We start from the raw sequence: 15,700 nt of genomic DNA on the forward strand, positions 1-15,700 counted from the left end.
TATTATTACAGTGAGAGTTGTTATATATTATTACAGTGAGAGCTGTTATATATTATTACAGTGAGAGCTGTTATATATTATTACAGTGAGAGCTGTTATATATTATTACAGTGAGAGTTGTTATATATTATTACAGTGAGAGTTGTTATATATTATTACAGTGAGAGCTGTTATATATTATTACAGTGAGAGCTGTTATACTGTTATTACAGTGAGAGTTGTTATATATTATTACAGTGAGAGCTGTTATATATTATTACAGTGAGAGTTGTTATATATTATTACAGTGAGAGCTGTTATATATTATTACAGTGAGAGCTGTTATACTGTTATTACAGTGAGAGTTGTTATATATTATTACAGTGAGAGTTGTTATATATTATTACAGTGAGAGTTGTTATATATTATTACAGTGAGAGCTGTTATATATTATTACAGTGAGAGCTGTTATACTGTTATTACAGTGAGAGCTGTTATATATTATTACAGTGAGAGTTGTTATATATTATTACAGTGAGAGCTGTTATATATTATTACAGTGAGAGTTATATATATATATATATATATATATATATATATAGCATGCACTGAATGAAGGGGTGTCGTGTGTTAAAACAGTTTGGGAACCGCTGTAAAAGCTTGAGTACCTGTCAGACCGCTGTTAACCACGTCTAAAGGGAAACACCACCCGTTTTAAACATCAAAGTCTTGTTTACCGGTCTGGGGCAATGCTGCTGCATATATGAAACCCTTTCATGGCTCCAGAGGAAGATTACGAGTTTGAAAATGAAAAGCACTCTGGGGGTGGGGGGTGGGGGGGGGGGGGGTGGTAAGGAAGTAGTGAGCTTACCAGACCTCTGGTCGCTCCTCAGCTCTGCTTTGGGGGAACAGCTCGAGGTCGATTGTGTTGAGGTGGATCCTTTTCACTTTCTTCTGCTGGCAAGCTGCTGTGTGGTGGGACAGGGTGAAAGAACCCACAACTACGTGTTGTCTTTATTTATCTAACATGTTATCTGTGGTTATTTTATGCAGATATGACGTGTTTTCTCAGGTTGTACACGGGCTCCTGGCACGGTTTGGATCTGGGCTGTTTGTTCTCTATTCTTTTATGAGTTGGCTGGTTTGCAGTTGGGCAGGAGATAGCATGGCTTTCAGAGTATGACACGTTCTGTCTCCACAACACACCCGGATCTCCAACCGAACTGTCGGCGGTTGAGTTGCATTGTGGGTAATGGATTTACAAGAAAGACGAATGAAAAAAGAAATCCTGTCTCCGATTTCTCTGGCAACAAACAAGTGAATCGTAGACTTCTTGTTCTTGATCAGCCACAGAGTGCTTTGTGATCCGTCACAAGTGAAGCCCGTTCAGAGCCAACGATCCTCTTCAGTTTCTCTTATTTAAAGAAAAGCCCAGATGAAGCACATTTAAGTGAGTTATTAAACTTCCTCCCACAGATCACCATCACAGACCATTACCCTCCCACACATCCAGCAGCCTCGAAAACAGAACCTTCACTGCGTGGTTTAGTACTCGTGTGTTCACGAGGGCTAATTTTCACAAATATCATTATTGCATCGGGGACCGTCTCGCTGTCACCATGGAGACAGCAGGACCCCGCTTTGACACCAGAACCCAGTGGAACCCGGTACCTTTACGGTTACATCCAAACCTCCGTTCGGTGTCTGTAATGCTCCTTGAATGGATCTGTTTATCTGGTCTCGCTCCGCTGGAGCCAATCATTGTATTAAGACCGGTTCGAGGGTGACCCGCGGGTCTTACCTGTCACTCCAGCTGCCTGACACGTTCCCCCCCCCGAAACCGCACATTCTGTGAAAAACAGGCGAGTCGCGTTTCACTCCGGGGGGAGGGGGAGGGGGAGGGGGGGGGCTCTCATCTCGTCTCGTGTCGTCATCATCCTCCTGCTCCTGCGGCTGCTTGTTGTGACAGCGGAGCGTTTCCTCGTTGCTGGAAGTGGCGGTGACAAATCACAACACGTCAGTGCATCTGACAGTGTCAGCACATTTCACACACACACACACACACACACACACACACACACACATCTCTACTGTTCTACCCTTGTAGGGACCTCCCTTTTATCTAATTACATGATCCTATCTCATCCCCTAAACTCAAAGGCTTTATATGTAATCTTATCTTATTACAAACCTTATTTTAAAATACAAACGTCAACCTATTCATAGCACATGACTGTATAAAATGATAAAATGCTCTTGCAGAACTGCCGTACGCTCACACACACACACACACACACACACACACACACACACACACACACACACATGTGACCTCATTTACCGGGGCTGTTGAGACAGGTGCCGCTCGTGTGCTGGGAGGTGAAAGTTCACAGCTGTGTGCCACGAGGAAAATGTGCAGCGCAGGAGCGCCGGCGCTCCACTCGCTGCGGTGTCAACGTTTTAATTGATGGCGCAGTCAGTCGAGGCACACCTCATTTACCGGAGTACTTCTCTAGATGTTTGACTCGCGCCCTCCACGCTGACCCCCGCTATCGTTTTCACATGAGCCTCGAGTGGCCCTCGGCCCTTTTCTGCTGTAGCCGCAACCTCAGACGACGCTCGCGCCCGAAAAAACACTCACGGCCCCGATTGTCGGTGATCCTCGTCATCCACTCGAGGGAAATGATCGGAGACGTCTTCAACGTATCGGCCTCTGAAACCCAGAATATCACCGCAGTGGGGCGGCGCTGGAATGTGGAGCAGGGGTCATCCGGGCTCTGTCTGCTCGGGGAGTGTGTCCTTTGACTGGGATCACACTGCATCAACATCACACACACACACACACACACACACACGCACAACAGGACATCTGCAAATGCCCTAAAGAGCAAGGAATTCAGTTTCAGGCCTCTGAATGTGATAGAAGTCTTTTTGTCTCGTCACTCACATAGAAACTAAAAAGAGGAATCGTTGCAACGGTGGATTTTGCACACGTTCCTTTTTGCCCCATCGGACCACAGCGAGTACCGTCACTACTGACAGCTGTAAGAAGTTAATCGTCTCATTACTTCAGCAGAAACTTGAATTAACTTAAATCAATTCATTGTTTTTAATTGGTTCATCAATTTTCTGACACATTCTAGTTTCTAGGTCACTTTAATTTAATTATTCATGTCATTAGAAAGTGTCTTTATATACTGCAGATTGAGCTGCAACAATTAAAAAATGTATAATACTTTAATAAGCAAACTATGTTCTGGTTCTTGCTTCTCCAACATGACGATTTTCTGCGTTTCTCAGTTTTACATCATTGTAATTAAAATATGTTTTTGGTCTGTTGGTCGGACAAAGCGAGACATCTGAGGATGGACTCTGGAAACATGTGATGGACATTTTTCTTTATTTTTTTAATGGATCAAAATATAAATCGGGAAAGTCATTTTCGGGAGAATTGTTAATGAAAATAACTTCCTCATCCTCAGGGAAGTACCGACTCTGAGGCCGTATTGTCCCTGCTGGGTTTCCGTCATACTTTAATACTTCGTCCGATTGTAAAACAGCGTTCTGTGGTATTAAAAATGTAAATTTAACTTTAACAACCCTGACAAACCCAGAGTACGTGTGCTGTTTAAATGCTGCGGGCCGAATTCATCGCGCCTTCTGTGCTCCACTGGTGATACGTTTGTCTTTTTCCCCAGAGGATGATCCTCAACATCATCGTTCGGCAGATATCATATGATGTCATGTTAACGGTTTGACGCTCAGCCTGGATCCAGTTCGGCCCGGAGCGGTCCGACAGGTTCCGGCTGATTCAGGCTCTCTTCTGTCCCTCGGGCTTGAATCTGTGAACATTCACGCCTCATTTCATCTTTCTCTTCTTCTCCCCTCCTCAAATCAGAGCGTTCTCTTCAAACAGGTGCTTCTCACCTCCTCCACTCGTAACTGACGGCGTGTAATTCTACTGTAATGACGTTCTTTACCTGATGCTCCTTTAATTAATGAGCACAAATGTAGACATCGCTATCAACAGATGGCCGCCACTGCAGCTTATTTTAGAATATTATTTTTTTTTTAACAGCTATTCAGGCTTATGGAGAAAATCCATGTTTTAATTGGGCTCATTAAATGCCACAGTGGTTTGGGTTTGAAACACAGCCTGACATTTAAAAACACGCTCGGAGGCAGCTTCCCGAGCCGGCCCCGGTCTCAGACCCGACAGCCCGACCCCGGCCGAGCCCCGATCTGTCCGGCCGAGCCTCATCTCATCCTGCCGGGTCCTCCCACGTAAAAAACACAGCTCCTCCGTCAATCACCCGATCACTCGCTGAGAAACTACGACCACTGTAGCACGAGGCACCTGACTAAATAAACCGACAGGGTGTCAAGCTGGAAGAGGATCATGTGAGGTGATAAAGGTCATGTGTTCCCCCCCCCCCCCCCTCCCCCGGTATCCCATTGAGGCCCCAGAACAGTAGATCCCTGTGCCTCGGTACACCGCCGTGTCGTTAATATGAGACGTCCCTGTAGAGCGAGCGCTGATGAAACAAAGGTTTAATCACAGCCAGGAGGCGAGAGAACGAGCCTCAGCAGCCCCTTCATCTCCACCGTGGTTACACACATGTGGTCCGAGGAGCTCTGAACCTTACATCTTCTAATATACGATATCTCAAGGCTTTATTGGATTCCATATGTAAATATGGTCTGATGAATTAGTTCATAACCACAATTCTCCAAGATTAATTATGTGCCTTTGTTTAGCTGTCAAGATCAAGATCTCTCTCTTCATCTTCACATCGGTTCCTCTCGCTTTCTTAAATGACTTTATTAGATCAAAATTATAAGATGTTCTTCTGAGTGTTCATATCCATTATCGTCCGTTTTCTGTTTATTAACTGATCTGTGATTATCATGTTGAGGTCACACTCTTCTTTAAATCCTCCAGGCTGGTGTGTGTCACTGGACGGTCTGCACACGAGAGGACAGATGTGGTCCGTGTGGATGTGGATCAGAGCGGGACGGGGACGTCGAGGGACAGCTTCTCCTACTTAGTGAGTACATCCTCCACTTATTTACTCTCCCGCTGATCTTTTGCTCTCTGTTCGGTCAGCCTCTCCCTCCGCATTCTTCTTCTTCTGCGCTCTCTTGTTCCTCGCTCCCCACTGGGAGAGCCTTCTCCAGTGTGTCTGTTGAGCGTTAACAGATGCGTTTTTATGATTCTGAGGAATTCTGAGGAGTGTGTGGGAATCTTCAAACGTCCATCAGAGCGGCATTGTCATGCTGCACTCGCTGCCAGCAAAAACAAATATGGCGATTGTTGGAATGTCCCTTCGCTGTGAATTCATCATTGGGTCGAGGCGAGCCCGCCAGCATTGTGCTGACTGACCTCGACCCACACAGTTTCCCATTGGGTTTGGAGTACTCAGTCAGTGGAAATACCCATGTAAAGCCTTTGTTTCTCTTTGTTTATAGACAAAGAGTTTTTTAATAATTCAGTGCTGGAACGGTCTCTCATTTCAGCAGCTTCTGAGAGCAGCTCTGCCTGCAAGTGATCCCACAGAGAAACTATCCCGATCCTGAAGCCCCCTGTTGATACACGAGGATGAAGACAAATCCAGAACAACAAAGAATTACGCCGTGCTGTTGTGGGAACTCCTCCCCGGGTTCTGGTTATCTGTTTCTGAGGGACGCTCGGCGTGAGACGGGTTAATAACCGACGGGTGTTAAAGGGGAAGATGTGGGAGGGAAAGGGAAAACAGTTCTGGAGACAGGATATGCGCCTCTGCTGCATCTCCTTCCTCGAGCCTTTAGACGGAAACATCTGCCTCCTCGTACCAGCTCTGACACACAAACACACAATAGGTCTCCTCCAGCCGTGAGGAAGTGAGTCCTGTCAGTGAGGATAAGAGGTTTCCCTGGAGGCGAGGTTCACGGCGGGGATAGACAGTTCGGAAAGAGGCGGGGGGGGGAATGCTGATGCTGGTAGCTGCAGAGCTGGACAGGGATATTCATCTTCACCCCCAGGAACATTTGTGGTGTGTGTGTGTGTGTGTGTGTGTGTGTCTTTGCATGTGCATATGTGACTGTGTGTGCATGCAGTTTCTCATGTGTATGCATGAACATTATTGCCTCTTGGTATAGCTGTCCTGCAAGCTTGAGCCCAAAGGCCTGTTGGCTCCAGCAGCACGTTAACATATTGCAGCGTGGGCCGTCTTCACAGTCTTCTTCACTAATTTACTGTCGTAGTCAGCAGCTGTCTCAGCCAAATCTCTAAACACAAGATATCTGAGTCTCAAAAGGGCGTCAAGAAAAGCATCATCGAGCACAAAACACGGGCTGAGTGAGCCCGTCTCATCCGGCGACAGAGGCCGTCAGATGTCGAGTGATGGATCTGACGCGTTGTCGTCTTTGCTCAGGTCCCAAAGCTGCTGTCGCTGGAGCCGAGGAAGGGCTCTCGCGCCGGAGGAACCATAGTCATCATCAGCGGGGAACACCTGGACATTGGCTCTCAGGTCAGAGTCAAAGTCAACAACACGCTGGAGTGTGCCATCACAGAGTGAGTACTGCTCGGTCTAGATCGCTCGTAGTCCGCCGCACTGTTTTGTGTTTTAGGCTTATCCGATATATCAGGAACGCCAGGAGGGAATCTCTTCAAATTTGGCTCAAACGTCCACCTGAACTGAAGGATGAAGAGGTGGGATTGTTGGTGGTCAAAGGCCACTGTGACCTCACATCTGTCCCAATCTCTTCAACTCAATATCTTCAGCGGATTGTCTTCAAATTTGGCTCAAACGTTCACTTGGACTGATTAGAATTTTGACCCCACAAAACTCACAAAACTCGTATGCTAACTATGATAATTTCACACAAATGTCTAAAAGGATGAAGCAATGAGGCGATGACATTTTGGACAGACGGTGGACGTAAATGCCAACGTGACTTAGGTTAGCGGAGGCGTTCAACCACGAGGCGATGCTTGTAGTTCGGTCTGTGAGGCAGGTCCAGGTCAAGTCTGTCAGAGCCTCTCAACACTGACACGGGGTTGTGTCAGTCAGTGGTGCTGTAGATGCATAGAACTGATGATCCAGGCAAGACCTGCATGAAGCTGTCTTCTGTTTGGAGCGGAGTAAGAACATCCCACCTGTGTTAAGAACAAATCAAGGCTCAAGTCCAACTCAAAACCAAAACCAAGCTTTGTTTTGATGTTGTGCAGTCATAATGTGTAATTCATCCTTATTCTTATTTTAGGATAACAGATGAAAGCATTGAGTGCACCATGCCTCCAGCCTTGCAGCCACTCACTGACTCAGTGGCAGTGTGTGTGGAGTTTGAAAACCTTCCCTGTCAAAGTGCAGAGCTTAGCGCCGCCTACACCTACGAGAAGAACCCCACCATCAGCTTCATCCACCCCAAGAAGAGCTACCTCAGGTGGGTAGACCGCTCGACGCATCGCGAGAGTATTAAAGCCCAGACCTAAACATCTGGAGGACTTTGTGCTTCCTCTCCCAGAGTCACTGACATAAGTCATTACTGTAATGTCATCCTGATGTGCAGCATTTTCTCCCTTTTGTGTTCTAAATAGCACAGCGTGCCTTTGACAGCATAGCGGCGTGTCTTTGATGACGTGTGTGCGGATTTGCACTGCAGTCGAACTGTTTTGCATTATTATCTGTTTCGCTCTTGTTTTGATGCAGTGTCCCAAAAGTATTTGCATACCAGTATGAATTTGTCACATATTTTTTTTGGTTTCATGGCTGAGATGTGACTCTCTGTCCGTGTGTGTGTGTGTGTGTGTGTGTGTGTGTGTGTGTGTTGTGTGTGTTGCAGTGGTGGCAGGACCATCACAGTGACAGGCCAGGGGTTTGATCTGGTGCAGAGCGTCACAATGGAGGTGCTGGAAATTGGAGAAAAAGTGAGTAATCGGCTGAATTATTTCCTTTTTTTTGTTTGATGAAACTCTGTGGGAACTCATAATTAAGAAGAACAAAAAGGTAACACTGTGTTTTTAATGTGTCATGAAGTCATCACACTTCTAACAAATCTAAACTCACAAGACTAGTTTCACATTTTGGGACACAAATTAATAGAAATCTTACTAACTCTCAAGAAAGGAAAGTTACGCAGATTCACCCAAAATGTCAAACTATTTCTTTAAGAGCGAATTAAGGTGAATTATAGAGCGGGTTTATCAGGTCATTAACCACCTGAAGGCTTGACATGTTTGGGGAAAAGTTAAATATTAGATTTGTTTCTGAACATTTTTAGCATTTTTGTGTTAAGAATATTTTGGGCGGAGCAGAAATCATTGCTCGATGAGGAACAGGAGTGATCCTTAGATTACCCCCTCTCACATTTATCCACAAACTAGAAGTCTCCTCCATTTACAACCAATCAAATGAGCGCTCCTCCACGAGAGCATCGCGTTACGTCATACACAGGTAGAAGAAACGCGCTCACATAGTCAAAATGGTTTAAAACGTCTAACTTCTGCTCCTCAGACCAGAGTTGAGACTAAGTCCGTAGGGATCCTCACAACAATCAAACAGGAGGGATCAAACAGATTAAAACAAGTATGTTATTAAAGTGTCACGTGGATATTAATAAGGAAAGGAGTGCAAGGGTGTTGAAGAAGAAACTGTCTCGGTCCCGGGCTTTGTTAATGAGTCCAACTGAAGACGAGAAGAAACTGTTCCCATGGCGTGAGGTCCTGGTCCTGATGGACCGCAGCCTTCTCCCAGATGAAAGGGGCTCCAACAGTTTGTGTGTAACATTCCGGTTTAGGTTTCAGTCAAAGTTGAGGGTAGCAGCGCTCATGTGACCTGGCTGACAAACACATTGTTTACCACAAGTCAAATGTTTGGACCACCAAAGCTAACGGTGTTTCCTAGTCTTCCTCTCCACCCCGTCCCCCCCCGGAGCTCATGCGATTGGTTGAAAATGGAGGAGACATCTGATGGACTTCAGATAATGAAAAGAAGTCAAATCATTAAAATGTGTCTTCTGTGGTTCTTCTCCAGCGCTGCACAGTGGTCTCCTCCTTCACCATCGCCTGCCCGTCCCCGGCGTCCAGCCAGTCCCAGCAGACCTCAGTGCAGTTCATCTTAAACGGACTCCTCTACACCGGAGACAGACCCTTCGCCTTTGATGGCGAGGCGGAGGAAGAGGAGGCGGAGCCCCATAAAGGTCACTTCTCGTTGGAGTACGTGGAGGACCCTCAGTTCTTCACTGCCAGCAAGGAGAAGCTGATTAAGCACCACCCGGGAGAGCCGCTGACCCTCGTCATCAACGTGAGTGACGCCGCCGACACAGGAAGTTCAGATCAGTGCTTCACGTTACGTTCACCTTCTGTTAGGAAACGTATGTTATGGAGTCGGTGGCGTCCACCTCTGATTGGATGGGATGTTGTTCTATTGATTACATACTCAGGCGGGTTGTATCATAAATGAAATAAAAATTCAATCTGCACGTCAAATCTTAACCCTTTTAATTCACTGAACTATTTAGGAAAGATAAGAGAATCATTTATTAGGGACAGTTACAGTTTTACAGCAGCAAAGAGGACGGTGCAACAACAGCAAGTATAATAAACATGAACAATTTGAAGTAACAATATTTGATTGTTTATCGTCCTAGTTTGGATAATCTAGTTTGCTAACTTGCAATCCTTCCAGCAGTTGAGGGATTTGATTAGAAAACTAAAATGTTGACTTCTGGGGACCATGAGCACAATGTTTGAACAAATATCCAGTAATATTTCAACAATATTTCCAACCAACTGACGATGTCATCCATAGAGCCACGCTGCTAACACGGCTAGTAATCTGACAAAAAACACTGATTAGTGTTGATATCTTACCTGAAGACACCAGCAGAAAGCACTGGTTGTTGACACCCTCACACACACACACACACACACACACACACACACACACACACATTCATATTCAACATAGAACAACTGATGAATCCTCCCAAGGTTTGCTGTGAACCGGCTGTGAGCAGCATACAAGACAGAGCGTTCCTTTATTCATATTCACATAAACCAGAGGCACATAAAGCACATCAAAGGGCCGCTCCGCTGAGACGTGTTGATTTCAGTTGAGGGGGCCTGGGGGGGGGGGGGGGGGGGGGGGGGGGGGGGGGGCGGGGGGGGGGGGGGGGGGGGGGGGGTGGCTGATCCAAGCACCTGTCTGCATGGATTCATCTCCTGAATAAGAGCCGCCGCCGGCTGTGGCTCCGTACGACGTTCACATGCTAACAGCGCAGACGGGAGAGTCTGAACGCAACGCAGCTTCCTCCTCATGTGTGTGTGTGTGTGTGTGTGTGTGTGTGTGTGTGTGTGTGAGCGTCGGGACCAGGGCCCTGCAGGAGCCGCTGCCTCAGCCGGTCTTAATGGGCGACTCGGCTGTTGTTTCCTGTTGGTCTGTTTTTTTTAAGGAAGGTGAATTCCACTTGTGGTGGACCTTCAGGGGGCAGAGAAGAGAACGCGTGTTTGTTTAATAGGGCGCTTGTTAGTCGGCCAGATCCTGTATTAAGGACCTGAGCAGGAATGTGGGTGGGAGCTGTTTGCTTTCACTCTGCTTTGGCCTTTAGAATCCATTGTTATGGTCCAGTGAGCTAAGTGTGAACATCTTGCATTGTACGTATGTATTGCATGCAGTGTGTTGTACAATATGCTCCAACATATTTTGTACGATAGTTTAATGCACTGTGTGTGTGTGTGTGTGTGTGTGTGTGTGTGTGTGTATTACGAGTGTGTATGCATGTGTGTGTGTGTGTGTGTGTGTGTGTGTGTGTGTGTGTGTGTGTGTGTGTGTGTGTGTGTGTGTGTTTTGTCTATGTTAGGAAGCATTTGTTGACAGAGACCCAGGGGGGGGGCATCCTGCAGTAGGGACAGGACAGGACCCTAAGGGTGTAATCAAAGCAAGGAAGCACACTGGGGATAAACACACACGCTTCCTCACTTGTCATTCCAATATTAAAGGGAAATTGCAGTTCATTCCTATATATAAATAGTAACACGGTGCATAACCAGTTGACTGCAGAGCAGAGCTCAAGTCCTTTAGAAGAGACAGGTGAATGTTTAAAGCATGTTACGGTTTACAGACTGACTTCCTGGTTTGGTTTTACCTCCAAATAAGGTTCCATGTTTACTGGTGGCTTGTTTACAATCTGTCCACTCATCTGTCCACTCATCTGTCCACTCATCTGTCCACTCATCTGTCCCTCCTTTTTGGAATAACTTGCAGCTAAAATTAGTTTTGCTTGATCACTTTGGGGAGTACCAAGATAATTAACCCTCTAAAAATAAGAAGTTGCAACCCGAACTTTTCTTCCAAGACCGATACGAGAAATAAACATTTAGTCAACAGACTGTTTAATCAAAGAACATTGTGTTCAGCAACTGTAAGTTAAGTAGAAATCCATAGAGCCTTGGTGCTATTGACCTCAACGGGCTATTCCATTGATTTTGTATTGCGCTTAACAAAAGCTCCAGAAACCCCCGGATCCTACATTTCCCATGATGCAACTTAACGGCATCTTTCACAAACCCCTCCCTGCCCGGTGTATGTCTTTCATGCCACACAGGCTTTCTGTTATACATCAGTAGTCTTGACTTGTCATGACTAGGAAACAGAACTTCAAGTGTGAAATCAGAGGCGTCCCCGTTTTTAGTTAAACCCGTGAGTCAGAACGCTGGGCCCGGACCGAAACGGGCCGAGAATAAGGGCCGAGCAGTTTATTCCAACAGGCTCCTGTAAAGACCCTGAGAATGTTATTCTGGGCAGAGGCAGGGATGACTGTCAGCGGGTTTGTTTGTAGGAACTTCCCCGGCCATGTGAGAGAGTCAGCGGGAATGTTTGCTGCTTTAAGCTGAACTCCGGCCCAAACCGGAGGATTGTTCTGTGTGACAGCTGCAATGACAGGCCTGTGTGTGTGTGTGTGTGTGTGTGTGTGTGTGTGTGTGTGTGTGTGTGTGTGTGTGTGTGTCTGCATGTATGTTGCTGGTTAAAGCTGCTGTGAATGAATGTTATCTGTGCCTCTTCAAAGCATTCCCCCTCTAGTCTCTCACAACTGGCTGCTTTTGTTTCGTTTCTGGCGCAGAAAGGGCCCAGCGTTCTGGAGCTGGTGCCGGAGGAATACTCCGTGATGATTGGCTCCTACCCCTGCAACATCAGCTTCCACAACGACCAGCTGTTCCACTGCACCATCAACGGGCTGCTGAGCTCCAGCGAGAGAGAGCTGCCCGTCACTGTAAGTGTGCAAACATGTACGATACCCACGACAGAACACAAATACGACCTCGTGTTCAGAAATGAGCTGGATAGACGCTGATTATTTGAGGAGATCGCCCATCTGTCACACCGGACTCGCAAGCCAAACATCTAGTCGGAATCCAGACCATCTGTGATGCTCATCGAGACGGATTTGATCCGATCAGGTCCACGCACTGTCAGAGACGTGTGTGTGTGTGTGTGTGTGTGTGTGTGTGTGTGTGTGGAGGCATTATGAATGGTTTATAGTCTCTCAGCATGCCACCATGAATCAGCAGTTAGTGTGGGTGGTGAGCCGTCAGTCTGCCACAGTAGAACAGTTAAATGTTTACCACTTCCCCTTTATCTCCGTAATCCCTTATCATCCCGTCTGTCATCGGCGACTCGCTCACCTATCTCACGCTGTCTGCTCACCGTCTTCTGACTCAGCGATGATCTCGCTCCTCGCTTGTGTTGTCGTCTCGTCTCCCTCCGTCGCAATTACAGGTCTTAATGAAGACGTGGTGGAGCGCCGCGCTGTCCTGATAAAACCAAGACGCTCTCTCTTTCCTCTTCCCACGTTCCCCATCTGTTGTTGTCCATGCTGAGAGGGCTTTATTAAAGGGGGGGGGGGTTCATCTATATTTAAATAAGAGCCAGACTGTGAGTGGTTTGCCTAAATAGCTCAGAAACATATGTTGCTCTGTGTCTTTCTGGAGTTGTACGGTTTCCCCCACTTTGACACAGAAATAGACGGACAGCTCTTTCTCTGGCGCTGTCCTCGTCTACCTGTGGCTCGCCGGCATCCTCGCCCGACCGCGGTCTGCCTCTCAGGACGTCTGAGAGTAAACACAGGCAATTAGCGAAGACATAAAGGGAGGCCAAGGGTCAAATGAGATGTCATAACACGAACGGGTGGGCCGCCGGCACACGAGCAGCGAGGATGATTGGTGTGCGGGTTCGACGGGGGAATAAACAACAGACGTTTTCCGTGGCGTCGGCACATTCGAGTAAATGCGGACGCGTTGGACCCGTTGCATAGCTTATGGCCATTTATGTTTCTTCACTTTCTTTCGGTGGCACGTCTATTTTTACACGCCCGTGTTTCTCTTGGCTCTGAAAAGGAGCTGAGCTGCAGGAGTGGATGTGGGGAAGGAGTGTTTTTTTGTACCCCGAGAGAAACAGGAACACGCGAACAATAGCGCTTTCCCCTCCATTACACCGTCTCTGGAAGAAGGCCTTCTCTCGCTGGTCTGGACCAGAAAGAGGAAGATGGAACGAGAAAAGCAGGAGGAAGCCCAGTGAGGCGGTTCTCTCTCTCCCCCCCCTCCCCCCCCTCAAAGGGAGAGCAGCATATGAGGGATTTGGTTGGAGGATTGGAGGCTTTTTATCTGAGGCTCTTTTTATGAAGCATGTTCGGATTGGGGAAGGAGCGGGAGGGATGTGAGGAGGGACCACAGAGGACTGCTGACTAATCAGAAGGCAGAAGTGAAAGTCCTATTCTTGTCACATCTGGGTTGCTCTGAACCGGGTGACTCCTATACAGCGAGAGGCCATTTTTCAAAATCTGCAGGCTGTAATTTATTTCTGTGTCTGCACCTGTGTCCATGAAGAAAACGATGCGTCTGTGCATACGTGCGTCACAAAGAACATACTTAATGCAGCTATTCTCTGCTCACTTCTTCTCTTTCTTGTCTTCTGAGAATTAAATTTGCTTTTTCAGCTGATAATCATGAGGTATTGCCATATAGCGGCTGTGCAAGGCTTACAATCACATACTGCTGAGTTTATTAAGAAGAATACCAGGAAGACAACCAAGTATCCAGGGAGGTATTCAACGGTAGCAGATCTACGTTAGCATGTAGAGGTCCCGGTGAGAACCGTAGAAGAAGAGCAGTCCGTCTTCACGTGTTGTTTCTCTTTCTCTTTCTAGGTGCAAGTGGGGAACTTCCGTCACACCATCGCCAAAGTGCAGCTCGGCGGCAGCGAGCTGGCCATCGTGGTGTCCATTGTGGTGTGCTGCGTGCTGCTGCTGCTGTGCACTGTGGGTAAGTTGTGCACACACGCTCGCCAGGCAGTCGACGGATGTGAGCCTGCTGCAGCGATGGACGCTCCAGATGTGGAACAGATAAAAGGAATCCGGGGTCATAGTTTCCCTCGTCAGCACTCAAAGCACAAAGACCCCACTGTTCCCCTCGCTGTCTGCTCTGTGTGTGTGTGTGTGTGTGTGTGTGTGTGTGTGTGTGTGTGTGCGTGCGTACCGTACTCTCCATTCTTTATATGACTGAGGCAGGTGCATGGGTGAAAATTGGTGCTATGGTGGATTTTCACACTTTTCCTGCTTTTGTATGTGTTCTCAGATGTTCCCAGAATCCGTATTTCTTGTTAGATTCTTATGACACGACCGTTGAAATAATATCTGCGCAAATTGTATTTACACGTTCACAAAGGAGAACATTTTCATTTACATGTTCTCCCGGTCGGATACATTCGTGCACATGTTTTTCACAGGCTCACAAAAGATGATGCAAAACCGTTTGTGAACTTTCAGACACATTTTTGATCCTGCAGATTGTTCCCTGGTTTCCTGGAAGCCGGCGGTGTGTGATTGCGCTGTTGTTGGTTGAAACGTGTCGTATTCAAAGTGCATTTTGTCTTTCTCAGCTCTCGTAGTGTACTGCACAAAGAGCCGGAGGGCGGAACGCTACTGGCAGAAAACTCTACTTCAAATGGAGGAGATGGAGTCTCAGATCAGAGACGAGATCCGTAAAGGTGTGTATACACAAGAACAGACACGCACACACACACACACACACACACACACACACACACACACACACAATGCTATTGTACAAGCTCTGCTCTCAGAGTTGTTTAGACCCGAAATTATGTTTTGTTTCGATTGACATGAAAAAAGAGCTGGTGGGAAGACAGAAATATTGACCACATATATTTGTGTGTGTGTGTGTGTGTGTGTGTGCAAAATGTGTTTGTTTGAGATTGTTTCTGGTCTGAAGTGGGAGGGAGATACAACAGTTGACAGATTTGTGCCGAGTAAGCGTGACTCATAAAACACAGCGTCTGATAAATGATGGCTCACACACACACGGACGCTCCGAGTGTCTGTAGAAACGAGGCCTCTGTGTGTTTTTAGTGCTCCTGCTCTCTCTTTTCTTTTCTGGGGCATTAGAGTAAAGCCGTGCGAAGGCCACTCCGCGTCTGAGCAACCAGATTTATTGCGTAGAGATGGGGGGGTGGATAGAAAAAGAGAAATGGAGGGAGGAAGCGATAGGAGCGGCGGGAGTCAGGGCCGCGAGTCCGAGGAGAAGCAGAAGCGTGGGAGGAGGCGTGGGGGAGAGGAGGGGAGGAGGGGAGGAGGGGAGGAGGGGAGGAGGGGAGGTTATTTATTCAGAGGACACAGATAGATTTGTGGCCGAGTTCAGGGTGAGTGTGCAGAAAGCGAGGGATAG

General features: G+C 47.1%; 1 protein-coding gene across 1 annotated transcript in view; it reads left to right on the top strand.

The window, feature by feature from the left end:
• The window catches only part of plxnd1 (plexin D1), a 65,910-nt gene that overhangs the window by 29,395 nt on the left and 20,815 nt on the right, over window positions 1–15,700 (top strand). The window contains exons 14-21 of the mRNA XM_068729736.1: window positions 4,922–5,027; window positions 6,393–6,532; window positions 7,225–7,404; window positions 7,804–7,888; window positions 8,994–9,263; window positions 12,082–12,231; window positions 14,164–14,278; window positions 14,895–15,002. Of these exons, the coding sequence (XP_068585837.1) occupies window positions 4,922–5,027; window positions 6,393–6,532; window positions 7,225–7,404; window positions 7,804–7,888; window positions 8,994–9,263; window positions 12,082–12,231; window positions 14,164–14,278; window positions 14,895–15,002 (1,154 nt within the window). The remainder of the gene's footprint in view (window positions 1–4,921; window positions 5,028–6,392; window positions 6,533–7,224; window positions 7,405–7,803; window positions 7,889–8,993; window positions 9,264–12,081; window positions 12,232–14,163; window positions 14,279–14,894; window positions 15,003–15,700) is intronic.

The sequence above is a fragment of the Cebidichthys violaceus genome, unplaced genomic scaffold (genome assembly GCF_023349555.1).
Source record: "Cebidichthys violaceus isolate CVI_PGR_0920_01 unplaced genomic scaffold, fCebVio1.0.p SCAF_47, whole genome shotgun sequence".
NCBI classification, from domain to species: Eukaryota; Metazoa; Chordata; class Actinopteri; order Perciformes; family Stichaeidae; genus Cebidichthys; species Cebidichthys violaceus.